Source organism: Pecten maximus, chromosome 4 (assembly GCF_902652985.1).
Source record: "Pecten maximus chromosome 4, xPecMax1.1, whole genome shotgun sequence".
Taxonomy (NCBI): Eukaryota; Metazoa; Mollusca; class Bivalvia; order Pectinida; family Pectinidae; genus Pecten; species Pecten maximus.
Genome location: NC_047018.1, coordinates 39,597,494 through 39,617,589, shown reverse-complemented (window position 1 = coordinate 39,617,589; position 20,096 = coordinate 39,597,494). Strand labels below are relative to the sequence as shown.

General features: G+C 37.0%; 1 protein-coding gene across 1 annotated transcript in view; it reads right to left on the bottom strand.

The window, feature by feature from the left end:
- The window catches only part of LOC117326536 (otoferlin-like), a 141,860-nt gene that overhangs the window by 51,550 nt on the left and 70,214 nt on the right, over nt 1–20,096 (bottom strand). Inside the window, exons 30-35 of the mRNA XM_033883291.1 lie at nt 19,556–19,724; nt 18,986–19,161; nt 15,895–16,017; nt 14,895–15,029; nt 14,581–14,724; nt 13,138–13,265 (exon numbers count right to left, since the gene is read on the bottom strand). Coding sequence (XP_033739182.1) covers nt 13,138–13,265; nt 14,581–14,724; nt 14,895–15,029; nt 15,895–16,017; nt 18,986–19,161; nt 19,556–19,724 — 875 coding nt within the window. The remainder of the gene's footprint in view (nt 1–13,137; nt 13,266–14,580; nt 14,725–14,894; nt 15,030–15,894; nt 16,018–18,985; nt 19,162–19,555; nt 19,725–20,096) is intronic.

The window sequence follows — 20,096 nt, the reverse complement described above, 5'->3', positions numbered from 1 at the left end:
ACTGATATTTATGATAGCTCGTATTTAAACCTAATGACAAAATAAAAATAATCCATTTGTTTCGCGTATTGTTCACTTACTCTTTAATTAAAAATTCAACTGCTGAGCAAAAAGCAAGGAAACCATTAGTACAGGTGCATTTAAAACAACAAAAGATGAAACGGTTGTACTCCGACATAAATTACCCATAACACCAATAGGGAAACTGATGGCGGGACGATTAGATTTTGTTCACCTAATCAGGCGAATATGGAGCAAATCCAATAATTTTGCATTAGAGGGAATAACGAGTTTATGCAGAAAGTGCAGAGCTTGGCGGCTTTGCATTATGAATGAGCCGATGGACCTGCAACACAATACAGAGCTTGTTGCCATGCGAAACGTGTCTCGATGCCTATCTGTTGAACAATTTTTTTTCGAACTTTTTTTTTTGCTTTCCAACATCGTTACATATTCTCACATGACCTTTGCACAGGCACCTGGAAAACAAGCGTGGAAAAAACTTTCTACCCTAAATCTCATCAAAGGCCTTAAAAACTGCAACACCCTTTTTAAGACAATGGCACATCAAGATTAAGACTGTGAGCAAGTTTCCGTGTAAATTCTGACAATGTTATATCCTTCTGACCAGTTGACTGAACTAATAGAACCATTCACGGTTCACCCGACGTACAAAAAGACCAAGTCTTCCGTTTTCTTATTCTATTCATTGGTTGAAATTCGACACAGATATTTAATACGGCAATATTGTCCAGGATTACCACCGACAGACAAAACTCGCACAATACCTCCAGTAAAGTATGAAACTATTCCGAATCCACCTTCAGCTCGAGTCACGGGTCAGCGGGCGACACCCCTAGTTAGATTTTTATGGTGGGTAGAAACACATGGATGACTTTGAGAATGGACACCTGGGTCCGTCACGCTATCTCGGCCCTATTGGGATTAATTAGCCGTCATAACTCAGTATCCATACAGATTGCTTTAATCCATACTATTTAAACTGGCAATAAATCTAAATAATCTGACCTTCATAACAAATCGTACAATGCAGTTCAGCAATTTCTTTTCATATAATGTATATACCTAGCCTGTTTAATTTCTATACAGCAAGAAAATGGCTACCAATCATGTGCAATGAGGGTTAACTGAACTTTTCATCATGCTACCCCGTCTTTGTAGACACATTTCGATCTACAGGTGGTATCATATTTTGATGACTTCTATTTGACGAATTAAAACAAAAATAAGGACAATGCATTAAGTCTGGCAGATTATGCCTGGCGCCATGTCTGTGTGTCAGCGAGACCGTCGGCCAAAGTACACAGGAGCAACAATACGGTATACGACGTAATCGAAAAAAGGATGTCTGCAAAGGTCAATAATTTATAATGGACAGAATCGCTTCGGACAATATCTTGGGCCTATTTAATTCTGAATTTTATTTGGTTATTTTTACTGCCCCCTCCTCCCCCCCCCCCCATCTTGCTGCAATAAAACATGCGAAATATTTTGTAACAATCTTCAAATGCATAAACAAAGATGGCAGAACGACTCCATAAATATCATGGTCCTTGGAAATATTGTGAGAAGGAAATTCTTGGATCAATATATTCATTGAATTAAATCCTACAGTCAGTCAATCGTAAATTAACACAATCCCCGTTATCTCATAAAATATGCATATCATGCTCGTCATTAACTCTGTGCTGGGGAAAAAATTCATGAAATTGTTGTTAAAATTCAGTCACAGCAACATTATCAAAATGTTCACCAATCACTAATTCTGTCAAAAACCGACTTCATAAACCTTGCAGACTGCATAAGCCAGTCCCTGTATAAACCAGTCTCTGTATAAACCAGACACCTGTATAAACCAGACACCATCACACCTGAATAAACCTGACAACTGTATAAACCAGACACCTGTATAAACCAGACACCATCACACCTGTATAAACCTGACAACTGTATAAACCAGTCTCTTTATAAACCAGACTCTGTATAAACCAGACACCTGTATAAACTAGACACCTGTATAAACTAGTCACCTGTATAAACAAGACACCTGTATAAACCAAACCCTGTATAAACCAGACACCTGTATAAACCAAACCCTGTATAAACCAGACTCCTGTATAAACTAGTCACCTGTATAAACCAGACACCTGTATAAACCAAACCCTGTATAAACCAGACACCTGTATAAACCAAACCCTGTATAAACCAGACACCTGTATAAACCAAACCCTGTATAAACCAGACTCCTGTATAAACTAGTCACCTGTATAAACAAGACACCTGTATAAACCAAACCCTGTATAAACCAGACACCTGTATAAACCAAACCCTGTATAAACCAGACACCTGTATAAACCAGACACCTGTATAAACCAGACCCTGTATAAACCAGACACCTGTATAAACCAAACTCTGTATAAACCAGACCATGTATAAACCAGACCCTGTATAAACCAGACACCTGTATAAACTAGTCACCTGTATAAACCTGACACCTGTATAAACCAGTCACCTGTATAAACCAGACTCTGTATAAAACAGACACCTGTATAAACCAGACACCTGTATAAACCAGACCCTGTATAAATCAGACACATGTATAAACCAGTCTCTGTATAAACCAGACACCTGTATAAACCAGACCCTGTATAAACCAGACACCTGTATAAACCAGTCTCTGTATAAACCAGTCACCTGTATAAACCAGACACATCTATAAACCAGACCCCTGTATAAACCAGACACCTGTATAAACCAGACACCTGTATAAACCAGACCCTGTATAAACCAGTCACCTGTATAAACCAGACACCTGTATAAACCAAACACCTGTATAAACCAGACACCTGTATAAACCAGTCTCTGTATAAACCAGTCTCTGTATAAACTAGACACCTGTATAAACCTGACACCTGTATAAACCAGTCACCTGTATAAACCAGACACCTGTATAAACCAAACACCTGTATAAACCAGACACCTGTATAAACCAGTCTCTGTATAAACCAGACACCTGTATAAACCAGACCCTGTATAAACCAGTCACCTGTATAAACCAGACACCTGTATAAACCAAACACCTGTATAAACCAGACACCTGTATAAACCAAACACCTGTATAAACCAGACCCTGTATAAACCAGTCTCTGTATAAACCAGACACCTGTATAAACCAGTCTCTGTATAAACCAGTCTCTGTATAAACCAGACATCTGTATAAACCAGACCCTGTATAATCCAGACCCTGTATAAACCAGACACCTGTATTAACCAGTCACATGTATAAACCAGACACCTGTATAAACCAGACCCTGTATAAACCACACCTGTATAAACCAGACACCTGTATAAACAAGACACCTGTATAAACCAGACCCTGTATAAACTAGACACCTGTATAAACCAGTCCCTGTATAAACCAGACCCTGTATAAACCAGACACCTGTATAAACCAGTCTCAGTATAAACCAGACACCTGTATACACCAGACACCTGTATAAACCAGACACCTGTATAAACCAGACCCTGTATAAACTAGACACCTGTATAAACCAGTCCCTGTATAAACCAGACCCTGTATAAACCAGACACCTGAATAAACCAGACATCTGTATAAACCAGACACCTGTATACACCAGACACCTGTATAAACCAGACACCTGTATACACCAGACACCTGTATAAACCAGACCCTGTATAAACCAGTCCCTGTATAAACCAGACACCTGTATAAACCAGACACCTGTATACACCAGACACCTGTATAAACCAGACCCTGTATAAACCAGTCCCTGTATAAACCAGACACCTGTATAAACCAGACACCTGTATAAACCAGACACCTGTATAAACCAGACACCTGTATAACATGACCCTGTATAACATGACCCTGTATAAACAAGACTATCTATAAATCTGACCCTGTATAATCATTAAATCTGGCTCAGACCAGTGACATATATATTACCTACTTAAGCTCCATATGTGTTATTATATAGTGTAACTAACACGGTTAGGTCCTAGACTGTCCATTTCTGCAAAAACTCCCGCAAACAAATCAATCGGGGAAGAATTTGCATGAAATTTCAATGAATATTGGGCTGTTTGTGTAAACAAAGACAATGTGTATCAGATCCATTAGCTCTGACAAATGACAATTCCACTAGTTGATAGCAATTTCCCAGTATCAGACCACAATGAACGGCCTGACGGCAAACCCATGACCCACCAGTGGAGTTTTGAAAAACAAGGATGACCTATTTGCCAATGAATTCAAGGGTCAGTAACTCTGCAGAATTTGTGGTGATAAGCGAATGCCATCAAAATCGTGGCTTCCGAAATCTCATAGAAATCTGTGGGGTCCTTTTAAATGAGTAAGTAATTTACTAGCGGCCATTGTAAATAACTGGTCATTGTTCGTGATTCTTCTTGGGATGAAGAATAATCACGGCTGGACCGCTGTTTAAAAAAAGAAAAAATGTCAAATGTCTTTTGTGAAAAAACATTTTATTCCATCAAGTTGAATTAGTGAATTTTGTTTAAAACCTTTTGATAATCCACCCCAATATTTCACCTGTGAGGTCATTCACCTTAGGTCATTAAGCTGGTATATGTGATCAGATATCATCACAAATACTTCATAAAGGTGTCTTCTCCCTCAAATCTCAAATTGTTGTTACCTGCCCTGGCTGGACTGGCCTTGCATTTAAAAACATTGATCTTACCTCTCTTTTTCATAAATGTCCAAAATATTTTGATTCTTGAATGGCGAGTATTTCTGTCAGGTAACTATCTAGTGGACATGGTCCACAGGTATTAAATTTGTACAGGTAAAACAGGCAGTATTTTTATACAGGTAAATGCTTTTTAACATAACTGAGGTATATGGTCAGTATAGACAGGTAAAATTGTCATAAAACTGATCTGGTAAATATCGATAAATGGGAAATCATGGAATCAGAGTAAACAGTTAGACAGAATTACCGAGAAGCGAGGGATGGCATGCATCTGCCATTTTGTTGTTCTCTTAGTAACGTTTGTGACGTAATTTCACCACTTTGTCTAAGTAAAACTAGACAGTTACTTTACATACAGATACACACTGACATCTACATAATTTTATTATTTCAACAATTACAATGTAGCAATGCAAATCAGCTTCAGATTTCTTTTATATGAAATTTCTACTGAGGAGCTTAAGCATGTTGCAAGCAAAAGGAAAGTACATTTACTGACTCCTTCTTTCAAACTAAAGTTTTGATATTTTGAAATCCTGATTATAATAAAAAAAAAGATTTAAAAATTCATGTGTAAAATTAAGTAAAACAAAAATACTGGCAATCTCGCCTCCCTCCTATAGGGCGGGATGGCTGGTACGGTAATTTTTTTTAATATTAGTGACAGAAATTTGTTGTTGATAAATTAATAGTGACCTAACTAAGAACCGTGAGTATTGTCAAGAAAACCACAGAACAGCCACAAAGACTGTGTTCTATTTGTTAATACACAGACTTTAATTTATCGCAGTCTGATAATTCCTGTGTATTGTGGTTTAATCTGATTATGAATTCCTAATCTAGCATATGTACCATATGGCAGATAATTTTAAATTAACAATCTGGCATTTGGAACTTAATTAATTGCTTTATCTTTGTCAAGATCTACACAAGCTGTTTGCAAAATGACCCACAAACCATTAGTCGCGGCTGTTGGCTATAGGAACCATACTGCATGTTTAAATCGCCAATAAGTAAGAATGCATTGTATTAATGCATTAACTTAACTGAATTACACAAACCATGATAATTCCTGGTTATTTTGAAAACAATAGTAGATTAACAATATACTATTGTATGTACTACGGTTTCAACATCTAACTAGGCCGCAGTTGGGCAAAGCACTGTTATCTTATCTATGCCTATAACTTAAATAAAAAACAATCATCATAAAATACTCCAATCACAACAGAAAAAAAAAAGAAAAAAACTTAAAAAAATGATCATAATTTCAAAATAAATTTTGATTGGTTTGACCAACTGTGGATTGATCACACTGACAGGTGTAAAGGTGAAAATCATGAATTTCTACAAATCAAATACTGGAATATATTAAACTTAACAGTGTTTATAGAAAGAAATCTCTAGATGTGAATGTCTTAAAAATGACTGTTGTATAATTAGTACCCAACATATTATAAAGATGTGTATTGGCTAGAAATACCTGAATAGATTAAAGATTTCTGCTGATAATGGCAATGGGAAGTTGTCCTCAGAAGAAGAAGAACAAGAGGAGGAGGAGGAGGATCGAGGAGGAGGAGGAGGAGGAGGAGGAGGAGGAGGAGATATATTACCATCCCAGAAAGACATTCCAGATACATTGAGGGGATAAGGGACTTGACACAAACATGTGATTCCAATAAAAACCTCTAATCCACAAGTAGTGCCACATGTACCTCCAAAATAACTGACCACACTTCAAATGGTCAAGAATTCCAGTCCCTTTCTGTTTGTTTTTTTGTGAGAGTAATTCAAATTCCACTTGTTTAAAAGTCGAATTCCTTCTGTGATACTGTCAAAGCTCGCCCATTACAAGTCAGGGTTGAGCGACACTGCCACAGATTTCTCCTACATTGTCAGAATTCTACTTTCTATTGGTGAATTACCAGGCCAAATATGTAATGGAAATGGTTTCTACGGCAGCCATTTCACAAGTTACAGACATTAACTACTACAGGGATGGAATTTCAACAATTTTAACTTTGAGATTTATTGGAAAGTTGATTCTCTCCAACTTAAGTAATAAAGTAAGTGAGTATCACGCCTCCCTCAATTAGTCCTGACAGGGTGTGGGGGACATCCAGATAGTGAGGGGCAGTAATGGGCAGGACAGTTATAGATCCCAATTAGTCCTGACAGGGTGTGGGGGACATCCAGATAGTAAGGGGCAGTTAAGGGCAGGACAGTTACAGATCCCGATTAGTCCTGATAGGGCGTGGGGGACATCCAGATAGAGGGGCAGTAATGGGCAGGACAGTTACAGATCCCGATCGGTCCTGACAGGGTGTGGGGGACATCCAGATAGAGAGGGGCAGTAAAGGGCAGGACAGTTATAGATCCTTATTAGTCCTGACAGGGTGTGGGGGACATCCAGATAGTTAGGGGCAGTAAAGGGCAGGACAGTTACAGATCCCAATTAGTCCTGACAGGGTGTGGGGGACATCCAGATAGAGAGGGGCAGTAAAGGGCAGGACAGTTACAGATCCCAATTAGTCCTGACAGGGTGTGGGGGACATCCAGATAGTGAGGGGGCAGTAAAGGACAGGACAGTTACAGATCCCAATTAGTCCTGACAGGGTGTGGGGGACATCCAGATAGAGAGGGGCAGTAAAGGGCAGGACAGTTACAGATCCCGATTGGTCCTGACAGGGTGTGGGGGACATCCAGATAGTGAGGGGCAGTAAAGGGCAGGACAGTTATAGATCCCAATTAGTCCTGACAGGGTGTGGGGGACATCCAGATAGTGAGGGGCAGCCATGGGCAGGACAGTTATAGATCCCAATTAGTCCTGACAGGGTGTGGGGGACATCCAGATAGAGAGGGGCAGTTACAGATTCCTCCCTTATTCTTCATGCCTTTCTTTCTCATCCCATTTTTTTTCTTTCTTTCCTATCTGAATATAACACCTTCTTCATTTTCCTTCCTTCTCACCTATTTGTCCTTTTGTCCTATCCTATTGTACTTCTTCCCCTGTTTTCCCTCTATCATTTTCTTTTTTATTATCTATTTTTTTTACCATTTTTACCCCTTATTTCTAACATGACATGAGGTATAATTTGACATGTATGAGACAATAGGAGTTGTCATGGAAGATGAGATAGTGTGAGTTGTTATAGGGGATTAGACGTAAGAGTTGTCATGGAGGATGAGACGGTAGGAGTTGTCATGGGGGATGAGACGGTATGAGTTGTCATGGGGGATGAGACGGTATGAGTTGTCATGGGGATGAGACGATAGTAGTTGTCATGGGGGATGAGACCACAACTATCGTCATGGGGGATGAGACGGTAAGAGTTATCATGGAGGATGAGACAGAAGTTGTCATGGGGGATGAGATGGAAGGAGTTGTCATGGAGGATGAGATGGTAGGAGTTGTCATGGGGGATGAGACGGTAGAATATAAGACAGTTTGAGAAACACATTTGAGTCCATAAAAATGTTCTGCTGAAATATTGGCCTCATACAACTATACCTATACACATAGGTAGGGGGTGGGGCGGGTTGGTGGTGGGGGTGGGGCAGGGTGGTGGAGAATGGCAGTGATACTTTATGAGATGAGAATAGGCCACCTGTTTAATAGGAAGTTGTTGTAGTTTATTTACCAGCCAATCTAACAAAAGCCACCACTCAAGCAGATTATCACCCAATATCTACCCAGACCTACATGGCTGTCCGATTTTTTGTGTCCCACTAATTAACTGTTCACTAATCACTTCGCCACTGTGGCCCTGTTCTGTTTCGGTATGTTATATGATAAAAATGTCCAGCAAGTTGTGAAAAATTTATGAGCCATATGATTTGACATAAGTTGTAACAAATTGACCATTACCAGCCTACCCTATTAAAGGTGGCCAGGGCTCCATCCTAAGGCCCACCGATTACTCCCATATGTTACCACTAACTCACTCAACCGATCCTGGGAAAATATCTAATATTTCAAAAACCACAAAAGTATAAGCCAGACTGTACTTTTAATTTCAGATTAAAAGAATATGATAGTATATATATCAGGCCTCTAAGGACATGATCAAATGGTACTTTTTTTATTTGTTTGTTTGGAATTAAATATCAATAAGATTAATTTATTGATAACATTCTGACAAAAACAGTATGCTAATAATGTCAGATAGTCACAGGACAAGTATAGGATTTTTGTAATGAAATGTATGGTTATACTGACAAACAAGTTTTATAAATTTCACAAGCTTTTATATTATTGTAAACATCTCACAACATTGATGTCAAAATGAAGACGTTGCCACAAGTTACATTTTAAGTAAACTTGAAAACATCCGGCTGAGTTACATTTAATGTGTCAACCTGAAAACATCTGACGAGTTACATTTGTGTATCAACATAAAATCACTCGGACCAGTTACAAGGGTAAATATGTACACAATATTATGAAAGAGGTATACATGTATATAGAAATACAATAAAATACAATAAGAATAATGTTTTAGTAACTGGAGAAACCACAATGAACCCTTCGGCAAACGTATATATATATATATATATACAAAAATACTGAAATCAGAGTTTGGGTAAAAGTCATGAATTATTTTGACTTTCACTTAACCATGTCAAGGATATAGCCAAACAATGTTCCGTGGATGAAAACAAATTAACCGCAGAAAGTAAAAAACATTTCACCACATAACACACTTCACGCTTATTATCCAGAATAACCTGATATTTAAACCGTTAAATAGACAGTAAAGACAACCATCACAAAATTCAAAATTACATCAATTCGAAAATTAAATAACTCCAAGAAGATAAGACTACTCTTAATTTATGCAGTAACAATAGTATTCCTAAACATAAAATATCAAAACTATAAAAGTTTCTTGTAGACATGTTATGTCACATAGTGCAGATTAAAAAGCAGATTTTTTTTTGTAACAGTGTTACACAAGACGAACAACCACACAAAATATATGAAAATGATACCTCCACGACACATACTTAAAATTATCTTAATCGGCAGAACTTTTAAAAGCATACAAAAACACTAAGGCCAATTCAAGAAAATCTGCAAACAATTAGCTCATTAACAGATATCCGTTTTCAACCGCGATGTGTGTAATTATTTTTACAGTACAACAAACAAGTGAATCCCAACATGTGGGCCGATTTTTATCTACAAGTCTTTTAATCAATTATTATCTATTTCAATTTCACATGCCTAGGAACCAATTATTTTTCATTATTTGATAAATTAAAAATATGTGGTATTACAATTTTCCTAGTTAAGCATTTTATATTTTCTTATCTAAATAATGGAGATTTCTGTAAATGCTTACAAACTTCTAATTAAACTATGGCATGTTATTTATGCGACTATTAAAAACTGCAATGATTCACTAGATAATGAAACGTACAATTTATGATTATGGAAAATTTTCTTGCCATACTAAAGAATAAAGATTCTGGAGACTAATTTCAAGCAGGTTAAAAAGTTGGTGGATTATTTTTTTCATGAAATTTATACCATCTTTAATTTTGAAATAAGAATTTAATCTACAGCCAGATAAATGGGTTAAAAACTGAAATAAAATACAAAATTCATTTAAATTAATGGATAAGCCTATTCAATATTTGTTTGTTTGCCCTGTTAATTTCCTTGTCAACTGCCAGGGTATTTTTTGGGCAGGATATCATGTAGTAGATGATGGCTATCTCACTGAACAACATATAGGAGACCTGTTGCATGCACAGGACGGTCTGTGATATCATAAAAGGATTCGTAAAAATAATCAACAATTTAAGAAATTAATGTCAAAAGTTGTTTGAATTGATTGTGTCCCTAGTTATCTGAATCATGTCCCAGTTTACCAGGAGTATGTCCCTGGTTTGTTTGTTTGTTTAACGTCCTATTAACAGCCAGGGTCATTTAAGGACGTGCCAGGTTTGGAGGTGGAGGAAAGCCGGAGTACCCGGAGAAAAACCACCGGTCTACGGTCAGAACCTGGCAACTGCCCCACGTAGGTTTCGAACTCGTAACCACTCGGCCACCGCAGCCCCTGGTAACCTCTATATCCCTGGTAACCCCTGGATTGTGTCCCTTATTAATATTTTTTCTTGTGTACTTTATTTCATAATTCTATTTCTGATAAATTGTTACTAGCCATCCTGATTTAACATTTCAGGTTAAAAAATAACTAACATGCCAGTAAGATATTTTTAGTTTTGTCTGTGACCACTAGTTCATTTTGTTTGAATTTATATCATCAAAAAGAATTTATTCAAAACCCAATTACAAATAAATTATTATGATATGAAAGAAATTTTAAAAAAAAGTAAAAATATCAGTATGTCCCAGAAATTACCTACAGGTAGTCAACATTTCAATAGAAAAAAAATCTCTTCTTTTTGATCAAATAAAACCATCAAACATCAAATGATATCAAATGTACATTTTATAATCAAGTTGATACTATCTGGATAAAGAACTTGTACTTCCAAAGTACACATTGCGTATGTAGGAGTGTGTGATGAGGAACACGGATACGTATAGAACAGATTCAAAATAGGTGAGTTTTCTTGTCAAACAAAAAAATTAAAAATTAAGCCCCGTCTCCTTGAGATAAAGTGTTGTAACAAACATAGGCACAGAGCATTTAAATAATCTTGTACAAAGGAGAAATTAGCCGTGAAGTGGAACTATTACTGCTATGAACGACGACTGTCTGATGGCTCACATAGACAAACCTCCAGTGGGCGGTGGAAGGACGTTTTATAGGAAATTTCTGGGGTCTATCGAGTAGGAGCACCTTGTGATTCAAGATATAAAAAATATCTCAAAGAGGGAAATAACAGCAGAAAATGTGAAAAAAATATCCTTGGAAAAATCTACTTTAATCTTTTGTATCAATATTTTATTGTAAATTTTCTTTATTAGTACACTAATACTGACCATTATGGAGAAACAGCTGTTAATTTACAAACATCACGGTGTTCATATAAATCATTTTTTTTTAAATCAGTTTGAATTAAAGATAAACATTTAAAAACAATTACAGCTATTACTATGCATATTCTTAAAAATGAAAAAATATTCTGAACATTTTTACTCAGAATAATTCAGAAAAAATTCTCCCTCTTCAACCTGGACAACTTATACAATTTATTTGTGATGAATATGTAACACTTGAAATATTTAGAAACAAATCAATTTTAAAATTCAATTGTTTAGAATATTTAATAATTCATATGCAGATTATCAAAATACTTTCAAATCAATAAAACATTTTTCAATTAAAAATGAATATATCAGAATTACGATTTCAAAGTATATATTACAAAGGTTTTCACCTTGAAGAGAAAGGCAAGAATATAATTTAAAGAAATATAAGAATAGATAAGAAAAATGAATAAACAAATATGAATGTTATTGTAAATTTGACCATTTGGTTTTCAGTACAAGATATTATACGGTAAATTATTCCAGACGATCACCTTAAATAACTTACTGGTCTGTAGAGTAACAAGTCTTTCAACAGTTGCCATGTAAATTTTGTGTCTATTTGAAATCTTCCATTGTTGGGGAGGGTAGGGGGCTATGTTGGGGAGGGTAGAGGGGTATGTTTGGGAGGGTATACAGGGGTATGTTGGGGAGGGTATAGAGGGGTATGTTGGGGAGGGTATACAGGGGTATGTTGGGGAGGGTATACAGGGGTATGTTGGGGAGGGTAGAGGGGTATGTTGGGGAGGGTATACAGGGGTATGTTGGGGAGGGTATACAGGGGTATGTTGGGGAGGGTACAGGGGTATGTTGGGGAGGGTATATAGGGGTATGTTGGGGAGGGTAGAGGGGTATGTTGGGGAGGGTAGAGGGGTATGTTGGGGAGGGTATACAGGGGTATGTTGGGGAGGGTACAGGGGTATGTTGGGGAGGGTATATAGGGGTATGTTGGGGAGGGTAGAGGGGTATGTTGGGGAGGGTACAGGGGTATGTTGGGGAGGGTACAGGGGTATGTTGGGGAGGGTATACAGGGATATGTTGGGGAGGGTACAGGGGTATGTTGGGGAGGGTATATAGGGGTATGTTGGGGAGGGTAGAGGGGTATGTTGGGGAGGGTACAGGGGTATGTTGGGGAGGGTACAGGGGTATGTTGGGGAGGGTATACAGGGGTATGTTGGGGAGGGTATAGAGGGGTATGTTGGGGAGGGTATACAGGGGTATGTTGGGGAGGGTAGAGGGGTATGTTGGGGAGGGTATATAGGGGTATGTTGGGGAGGGTATACAGGGGTATGTTGGGTTGGGTATAGAGGGGTATGTTGGGGAGGGTACAGGGGTATGTTGGGGAGAGTAAAGCAGCTACCTATAAATACTTACTTGCCAAAGACAGGGTTGAGTTGTTTGGAGAGGTAGTTTTCCTTGTCGTTGAGGGTCGTTTGACCGAGTCGGATAACCAGATAGGGGTCAGCCTTACCATTCATATCGGCAGGGTGTAGATCGTTGGCCTACAAAATAATATCAATTTCCATTCTCATAGAATTTTGATTTGAATCTTGTTAACTTCACATAAAAATTCCACATAATGATGCAAGATCCAGATATTTGGAGACTGTTGAATCGCAAATTGGATAAATTGGGATAACAACTGGCTGTAGTGTAAATAAAAATGTTTGCTGCCAAATCAAACAAGTTTTATTAATCATTCCCGCACATACACACTTTTATTTTCCAAGGAAAGCAATCAAATAAATTCTCAGAGATGTTTCTGAGTCTGCAATAATGAGGAATTGTCAGAAACCAATTGAACACAGCAGTACTCATTGAGGTCTTTATTCGAGTTTCCACCATCAAAACTGTTTTTAATAAAACTTCAGAAACATGAAACACGACAGGTTGATCCAGTGTTCCGAGTGTAGACAATTTCTCTGTCACTGTTCGTGCCTGCGTCATAATGCTACATTTTACCCACATTTCCGTGCCTGTATTCCACCGTATTCATACCATTTTATATGGCTTCAATTTGATTTTTTTTTTATACTATCTCAAGTTAACAAATATCAACTGGAATGGAGTGTTGAAGCTGTAGAGTGTATATAAGCTGGTCTGTTACTGCGGAACTGGTGTGGGCACAACTCTATATCTTCAAATTACTGTCATAATATATTTAAGGAGATCAGCTCAGCGCATTACCGTCATTAGAACCTTTTGCCAATTACAAAATTAGAAATAAAACCTCGGAGGTGTAAAATTTGAAACGTACACCCCATAATGAGCGGTAAACTGTCGGTGGTATACATGTATGTTGGAGGGCTTGTGTATCATTGCGTCCAGACTTTAACCATCACAAAGGTAGGAGAAGCCAGACTGCAGAAGGATAAACAGATTGAGTGTGTAATGGCTGACACAAGAGACACCGCTGTAAATATTGGATAACACGCAGGTGTTGAAATGTGCCAAGTAGTCCAGGGGAGACAACCTCTGGCAGTACACACTACTACAGCAAAAACTCCAACTTACTATAGAACTGATATGGTCAAAGGGAGGCAACTCTTAATGAATCATTGGCAAAAACTGAAATATTTAGGTATATGCATTTATCTCGAAAAAATATTTTAAGACATGAATGTCCCATGCACTCCTACGCAAAAATTTGGTATGACCATTGACCTTTTAACCTTGACCAATGACCACCCTTGATGTAATGATACTATGGTGTAAATATGACCCAAATCTGTTCCGGAGTTTTCAAGTTTTATCAATGATGAAAGAACGGATGTCCCGCGATGAAGGGTGAGGGTATAAAATTGTGTAAAGTCTTACCTTAACCACGTAGACTCTGACTAGGACTTTGATAGGGTCATTCCCGGGGAGACCCTGAAACAGCCCCAGGGAGGGATCACCCCCTGTCACAGTTGTGTCCTCGATGTCATCCGGGAGGGGGATTTTGTAGATCTTCAGTGATCCCTGCATTCATAACAAAAAAGAAATTTTAATTGGCAATATTAATGAACATAAAAAGTGAATTGAATACATGTATCCCCCAAAACTAGCTTCATAAAAAGATATTTAAGTATCAATTTTAATATAACTGAGATAGTGAATCAATGTTAAATATTACAAAGTTGATAACTGACCTTGAACTTTCCAACCACTCGGCTTTCGTCCGTGTCCTCGTTTCCTGTCTTTTTGCCGCGATATAACTCGAAGGTGTGAAGCCAATCTTTGAAGTTACTAAAGTCACTAAGACTTTCCAACTCACAGGGGTACACCTGAAGGTCAATTAAAGGTCAAAGTAGTTAAATATAAAGATAATTTAATCGGTATTTAAAAGTTTGTTTTAAAACAGATTAAGAAATATAAAACAGTTTTAGCTTCTGAAGAAAACAGAAGATATTTTAATTTTTCCCAAAATTTTTTTTTATCAATAATGTTTTCAAGATAAAGACTTGGTAAAGTATGCAAATCTCAATTAAAGGAAAATCACTTCCTTAAAATTCTTTTAAATCAAAATGTGTGACATTCATGTTTTCTTATTTTAATGTGTACAATTACAATTTGTAGTTTAAATATTGTGACAGGAAATGAAAAAAATAATAATAAACTTAAAGTATGTTAAATATAAGTTTAGGTTATTGTTGTATGGAATATGTCACTTTTACAAAAGTGTATTTAGTATATATTTCATTTTCACCCTGAAAATATATTTATACAGTGGACCATCTCTAAACCAATCATGCAAGATGCGTAAATATTTGACCAGTTTAGAGAGGGTTTGGTTTGGAGAATTGAAAAGTGGAAACTATGTTTATCATCAGACACAAAGATCTATTATACAGACAAAATGTCTGTAGATAGACAAAAATTCTACAGATCAAAACAAACATCTAGCATGCAAATAAATTCATTAATTCCTTCGATACTATATACAGCCAATTTGAAAGACACCAACTTACATTAAAACTGAGGGAAAAAATGTATTTAATTGAAATATATAATAAATTATCGTTACAGATGGCAGAAATTACTACTAGACTCTAAATTATACTGCCACCGATCTTACAGATACAGGAAACCCTGCAATAAATTCACGGATACAGCCACCACCACGTTTTAATTGTGTCACGAGACTTTTACCTTTAGTAAGGTACTTTTCGGTAATTCCTCTGTAATTTTTAACTCGTCATCATCGCTATCTGACTTAAAGGCTTTGTTGACAAATGTGGACAAACCGGAGGAAAATATTCCAGATGATATAGTCTAAACAAAAATAATCAATACATGCAAACCTAAATATAGGAAAAGAAAATGACAGAGGACGTGTTTTGTGATCATATAGTGAAGATTGAAGGCAATGTGTTTTATATGTCCATCCTTACATTAAATAAAGCTTCGATTTCAAATCTGCAAATACTTTTGTTCAATTTTTGGGAAAAAAAGGTCATACATACTTATACAAGAGATCCCAGAGGGATCTTGGCGCCCACCAATGAATGATCTTTATAGGTTCTATGTCAGATTGATCTTTTCTCTACTTTTCCCTTCCTCTAAGTCTTACTAATCTGTGTAAATTCAGAAACAGCCCTCTAGTACTTTTCAAACAAGGGGAACCTATATATATAAAATTTAAGATTTAGCGATAATGGCTGTCTGTCGGCCATGTTGTTTTCGGATTGGTCCCAATATGAAAAACTAGGCACTGAGGGGAACCTACATATGAAATTTGAGAAAGATCCCTTCAGTACTTTCTCAGAAATAGCGATAACAAACTTCAATTGTCAAATCCAAGATGGCTGCCTGTCGGCCATGTTGTTTTCTGATTAGTCACAAAATGCAATATGCATAACTAGGCACCGAGGGGAACCTGCAAATGAAATTTCAGAAAGATCCCTTCAGTGCTTTCTGAGAAATAGCGATAACAAACTTCAATTGTCAAAATCCAAGATGGCTGCCTGTCGGCCATGTTGTTTTCTGATCAGTCTCAAAATGCAATATGCATAACAAGGCACCAAGAGGAACCTACATATGAAATTTGAGAAAGATCCCTTCAGTACTTTCTGAGAAAACAGCGATAACAAACTTCAATTGTCAAAATCCAAGATGGCTGCCTGTCGGCCATGTTGCTTTCTGTTTTGTCTCAAAATGTAATATGCATAACTAAGCACCGAGGGGAACCTGCATATGAATTTTCAGAAAGATCCCTTCATTACTTTCTGAGAAATAGCGATAACAATCTTCAATTGTCAAAATCCAAGATGGCTGCCTGTCGGCCATGTTGTTTTCTGATCAGTCTCAAAATGCAATATGCATAACTAGGAACCGAGGGGAACCTGCATATGAAATTTGAGAAAGATCCCTTTATTGCTTTCTGAGAAATAGCGATAACAAACTTCAATTGTCAAAATCCAAGATGGCTGTCTGTCGGCCATCTTGTTTTCCGATCGAAATGCAATGTCATTTTCAACCAACAAGAGATCCTAAATAATTTTTTCATCAGGAAATCAGTCATGGAAAATTAGTCCAACACTTGATTTTTAAGTGACAAGCTAAACATACTATACTGGTTGACATGGACTTTACATATACATATTTTTGCCTCCAAATTTCCACTATAAAATCATAAATAAAACACTTAAGAAAGATGCAAAATAATCAATAAAACATACAAATTATAAAAGCATAATATTGATTTAAACAAACAAAATAATGATAATGAGACCTGGGTGTTGACTTTAAAGACATTCCTTTGATTGGCCTATTTTAAAGGGTTGAGGTACATGTATAGAGGTAGTAACAGAAAATGGGCTAGACTTAATTGACATATACATGTATGCAAAAACCAAAATCAAATAAGAGGCCCAGAGGGCCTGAATTTCTCACATGGCCAGTTAGGAGTTGCAACAAAATTACTTTTCGCATTTTCCATGTTGACTGTAATATGTTGGTGTCAAGATGTTTTAGGAAATGGTATATATTTCTAACACAGGCATGGTTTGGTTTGGTTTATTTTGTTTAACGTCCTATTAACAGCTTAGGTCATTTAAGGACGGCCTCCCATGCGTGCGACATGCATGCATGTGGTGAGTGCGTATGTGTGTTTTGGGAGGCTGTGGTATGTTCGTGTTAAGTCTCCTTGAGATAGGCTGGAACTTTTGCCGATTTATAGTGCTACCTCACTGAAGCATACTGCCGAAGACACCCAGCAGCACACCCCACCCGGTCACATTACACTGACAACAGGCTAACCAGTCGTCCCACTCCTGATATGCTGAGCGCTAAGCAGGAGCAACAACTACCATTTTTAAAGACTCTGGTATGTCTCGGCTAGGGGACAGAACCCAAAGCCTTTTTAACTTTTTCCCTCGTGTGACCTTGTATAGGTCAAGGTCACTACTATGAAGAAACTTTAATGAACTCTTCCCAATATACCTCCTCGCCAAATACTGGTTCTCAGTTGCTTATAGTTTTCTAAAAGAAGTTGAAAGTTGAAGGATGATGAACATTCACTCATGCACCATAAGCTAGCTGACACTTCATGCCGTGTGAGCTAACAAAAACAAAATGCAGCCTTTCTAGAATGTTGATTAAACAAAAATTTGAATACGACTCTCTAAGAAAATTTCTGTATGTTTTTTTTTTCAATCATTCAATAGTTGTGCATTGACCTTGGAACAAGATATCTACCATCACCACCATCACTAAGGGAAGGACTAGTTACCTGGCAGGTACGCCGTCGCTATGTAAAGGTTACGGTTTTACACATAATTAGGCTATATTGAAAATCATAGCAGGGTATGTGATGGAGTTATATCCCTTTGAACATTTTAATGCATTTTCCAATTAAAACATTCAAAAGAATTTTTACAAAAAATATTAAAAAAAAAAAGATTTTTAAAAACCTTTCTATTTTCTTACTACATGTATTACATAGGATTTTCATAGTGGAACTCTTTAATATATAGGAGGTTAATATATCCCAGTGAGGTAGCCATACAGCCTTAAATGCTGTTCACATCTATATAAGGTAATGCCATAAAAATATAACAGTGCAGATTAGATTAAAAGGAAGTCAAAACCAATCAAAAATAACAAAACCACAACACAATTTCAAGTTCTTCTACACAAATTACAATACTCAAAACATCTTAACAAGGTTGTGTTTCTGACTTACAATGAAAATTACAAAATAGACGACACACGCTTCAGGACACAAATAACATAACGGTACCTTGAGCTGCGCAGTGGAATTTTTTGTTTTATCCTTCTTTCTCTGCGATTTCGGCGACAGTTTGGAGGCGAGACTCGACCCCTTGGATTTCTTCTCCCCCTTGTTGTCTTGTTTCTCCATTTTTTTCAGAGCAGCTTCAAACTTTTTGGCCTCTTTTGCATTGAAGTCAGGATCATCTTAAAAAAAAAGAGTAAGGATTATAATCTTTTTGAACAATGCACTGCATGGCAGCAGTTATGACCTTCTAGCAATTTTGTTTTGAGAAAGATGTGGAGGGGAGAAGAGGGGATGGAAGATGAGATTCTGATTCTGATTGGACTTCGGAAATTTATGCCTTTATTTTTGTTTTGAAAATGCTAGAGAAATATGCAGCCATAGTTGTCCGTGAGGTCTAAGGTGCATCTCAGCCTAAAGCTGGCATGTTTTTAGATGAAGACTTGACTTGTATTCATGTAAAACCCTCTAAAAACAACTTTATTTATCATTAATTGCTGTCTGCAGCATTTATAATGTTATATATTTTCAACATTGTAAATAAAATACCAAAAAATAAAATTGAGAAATACCTACCTTCTTCATGGCCTGTATCTTGACCGTTCGGGATCGCACCGTAGTTGACTCCATTACCTTGACCGTTTTGGAGGGTGTTTTGTGACTGCTGTTGCTGAGAGGAAACAACCTCATCTTTACTGTCCAGGTCAAGTGGATCTATACCATCAGCCCGAGCACGGTCATGCTCCTGGAATAAACCAGCAGTGACCTAGTTAAGGATGACCTAATTTGGCAGCGACATGAACAATTCACTCTAAATTTATATGAACTCTACACACATCATTCAAACGCTGCTATTGAAAACTCTAAACTAAAATGCTTTAAGCAATAAGCTAAAAATGAACAAAAATTTGTGACTTGTATATTATAAGCTATATTTAACAGCGTGTTTCAAATATCATTATTTCTGTTAAATGATGAAAAGAATTTTCATATTTTCAAATATGTACTTTATTTCCAACCCATTTAGAAAATTTGGGTTAAATATTAAAATAATACAGTAATGAAAAGGTTACATATAAAAACCATGTGCTAGGTTAAAAGCAGGAGTGATCTCCCC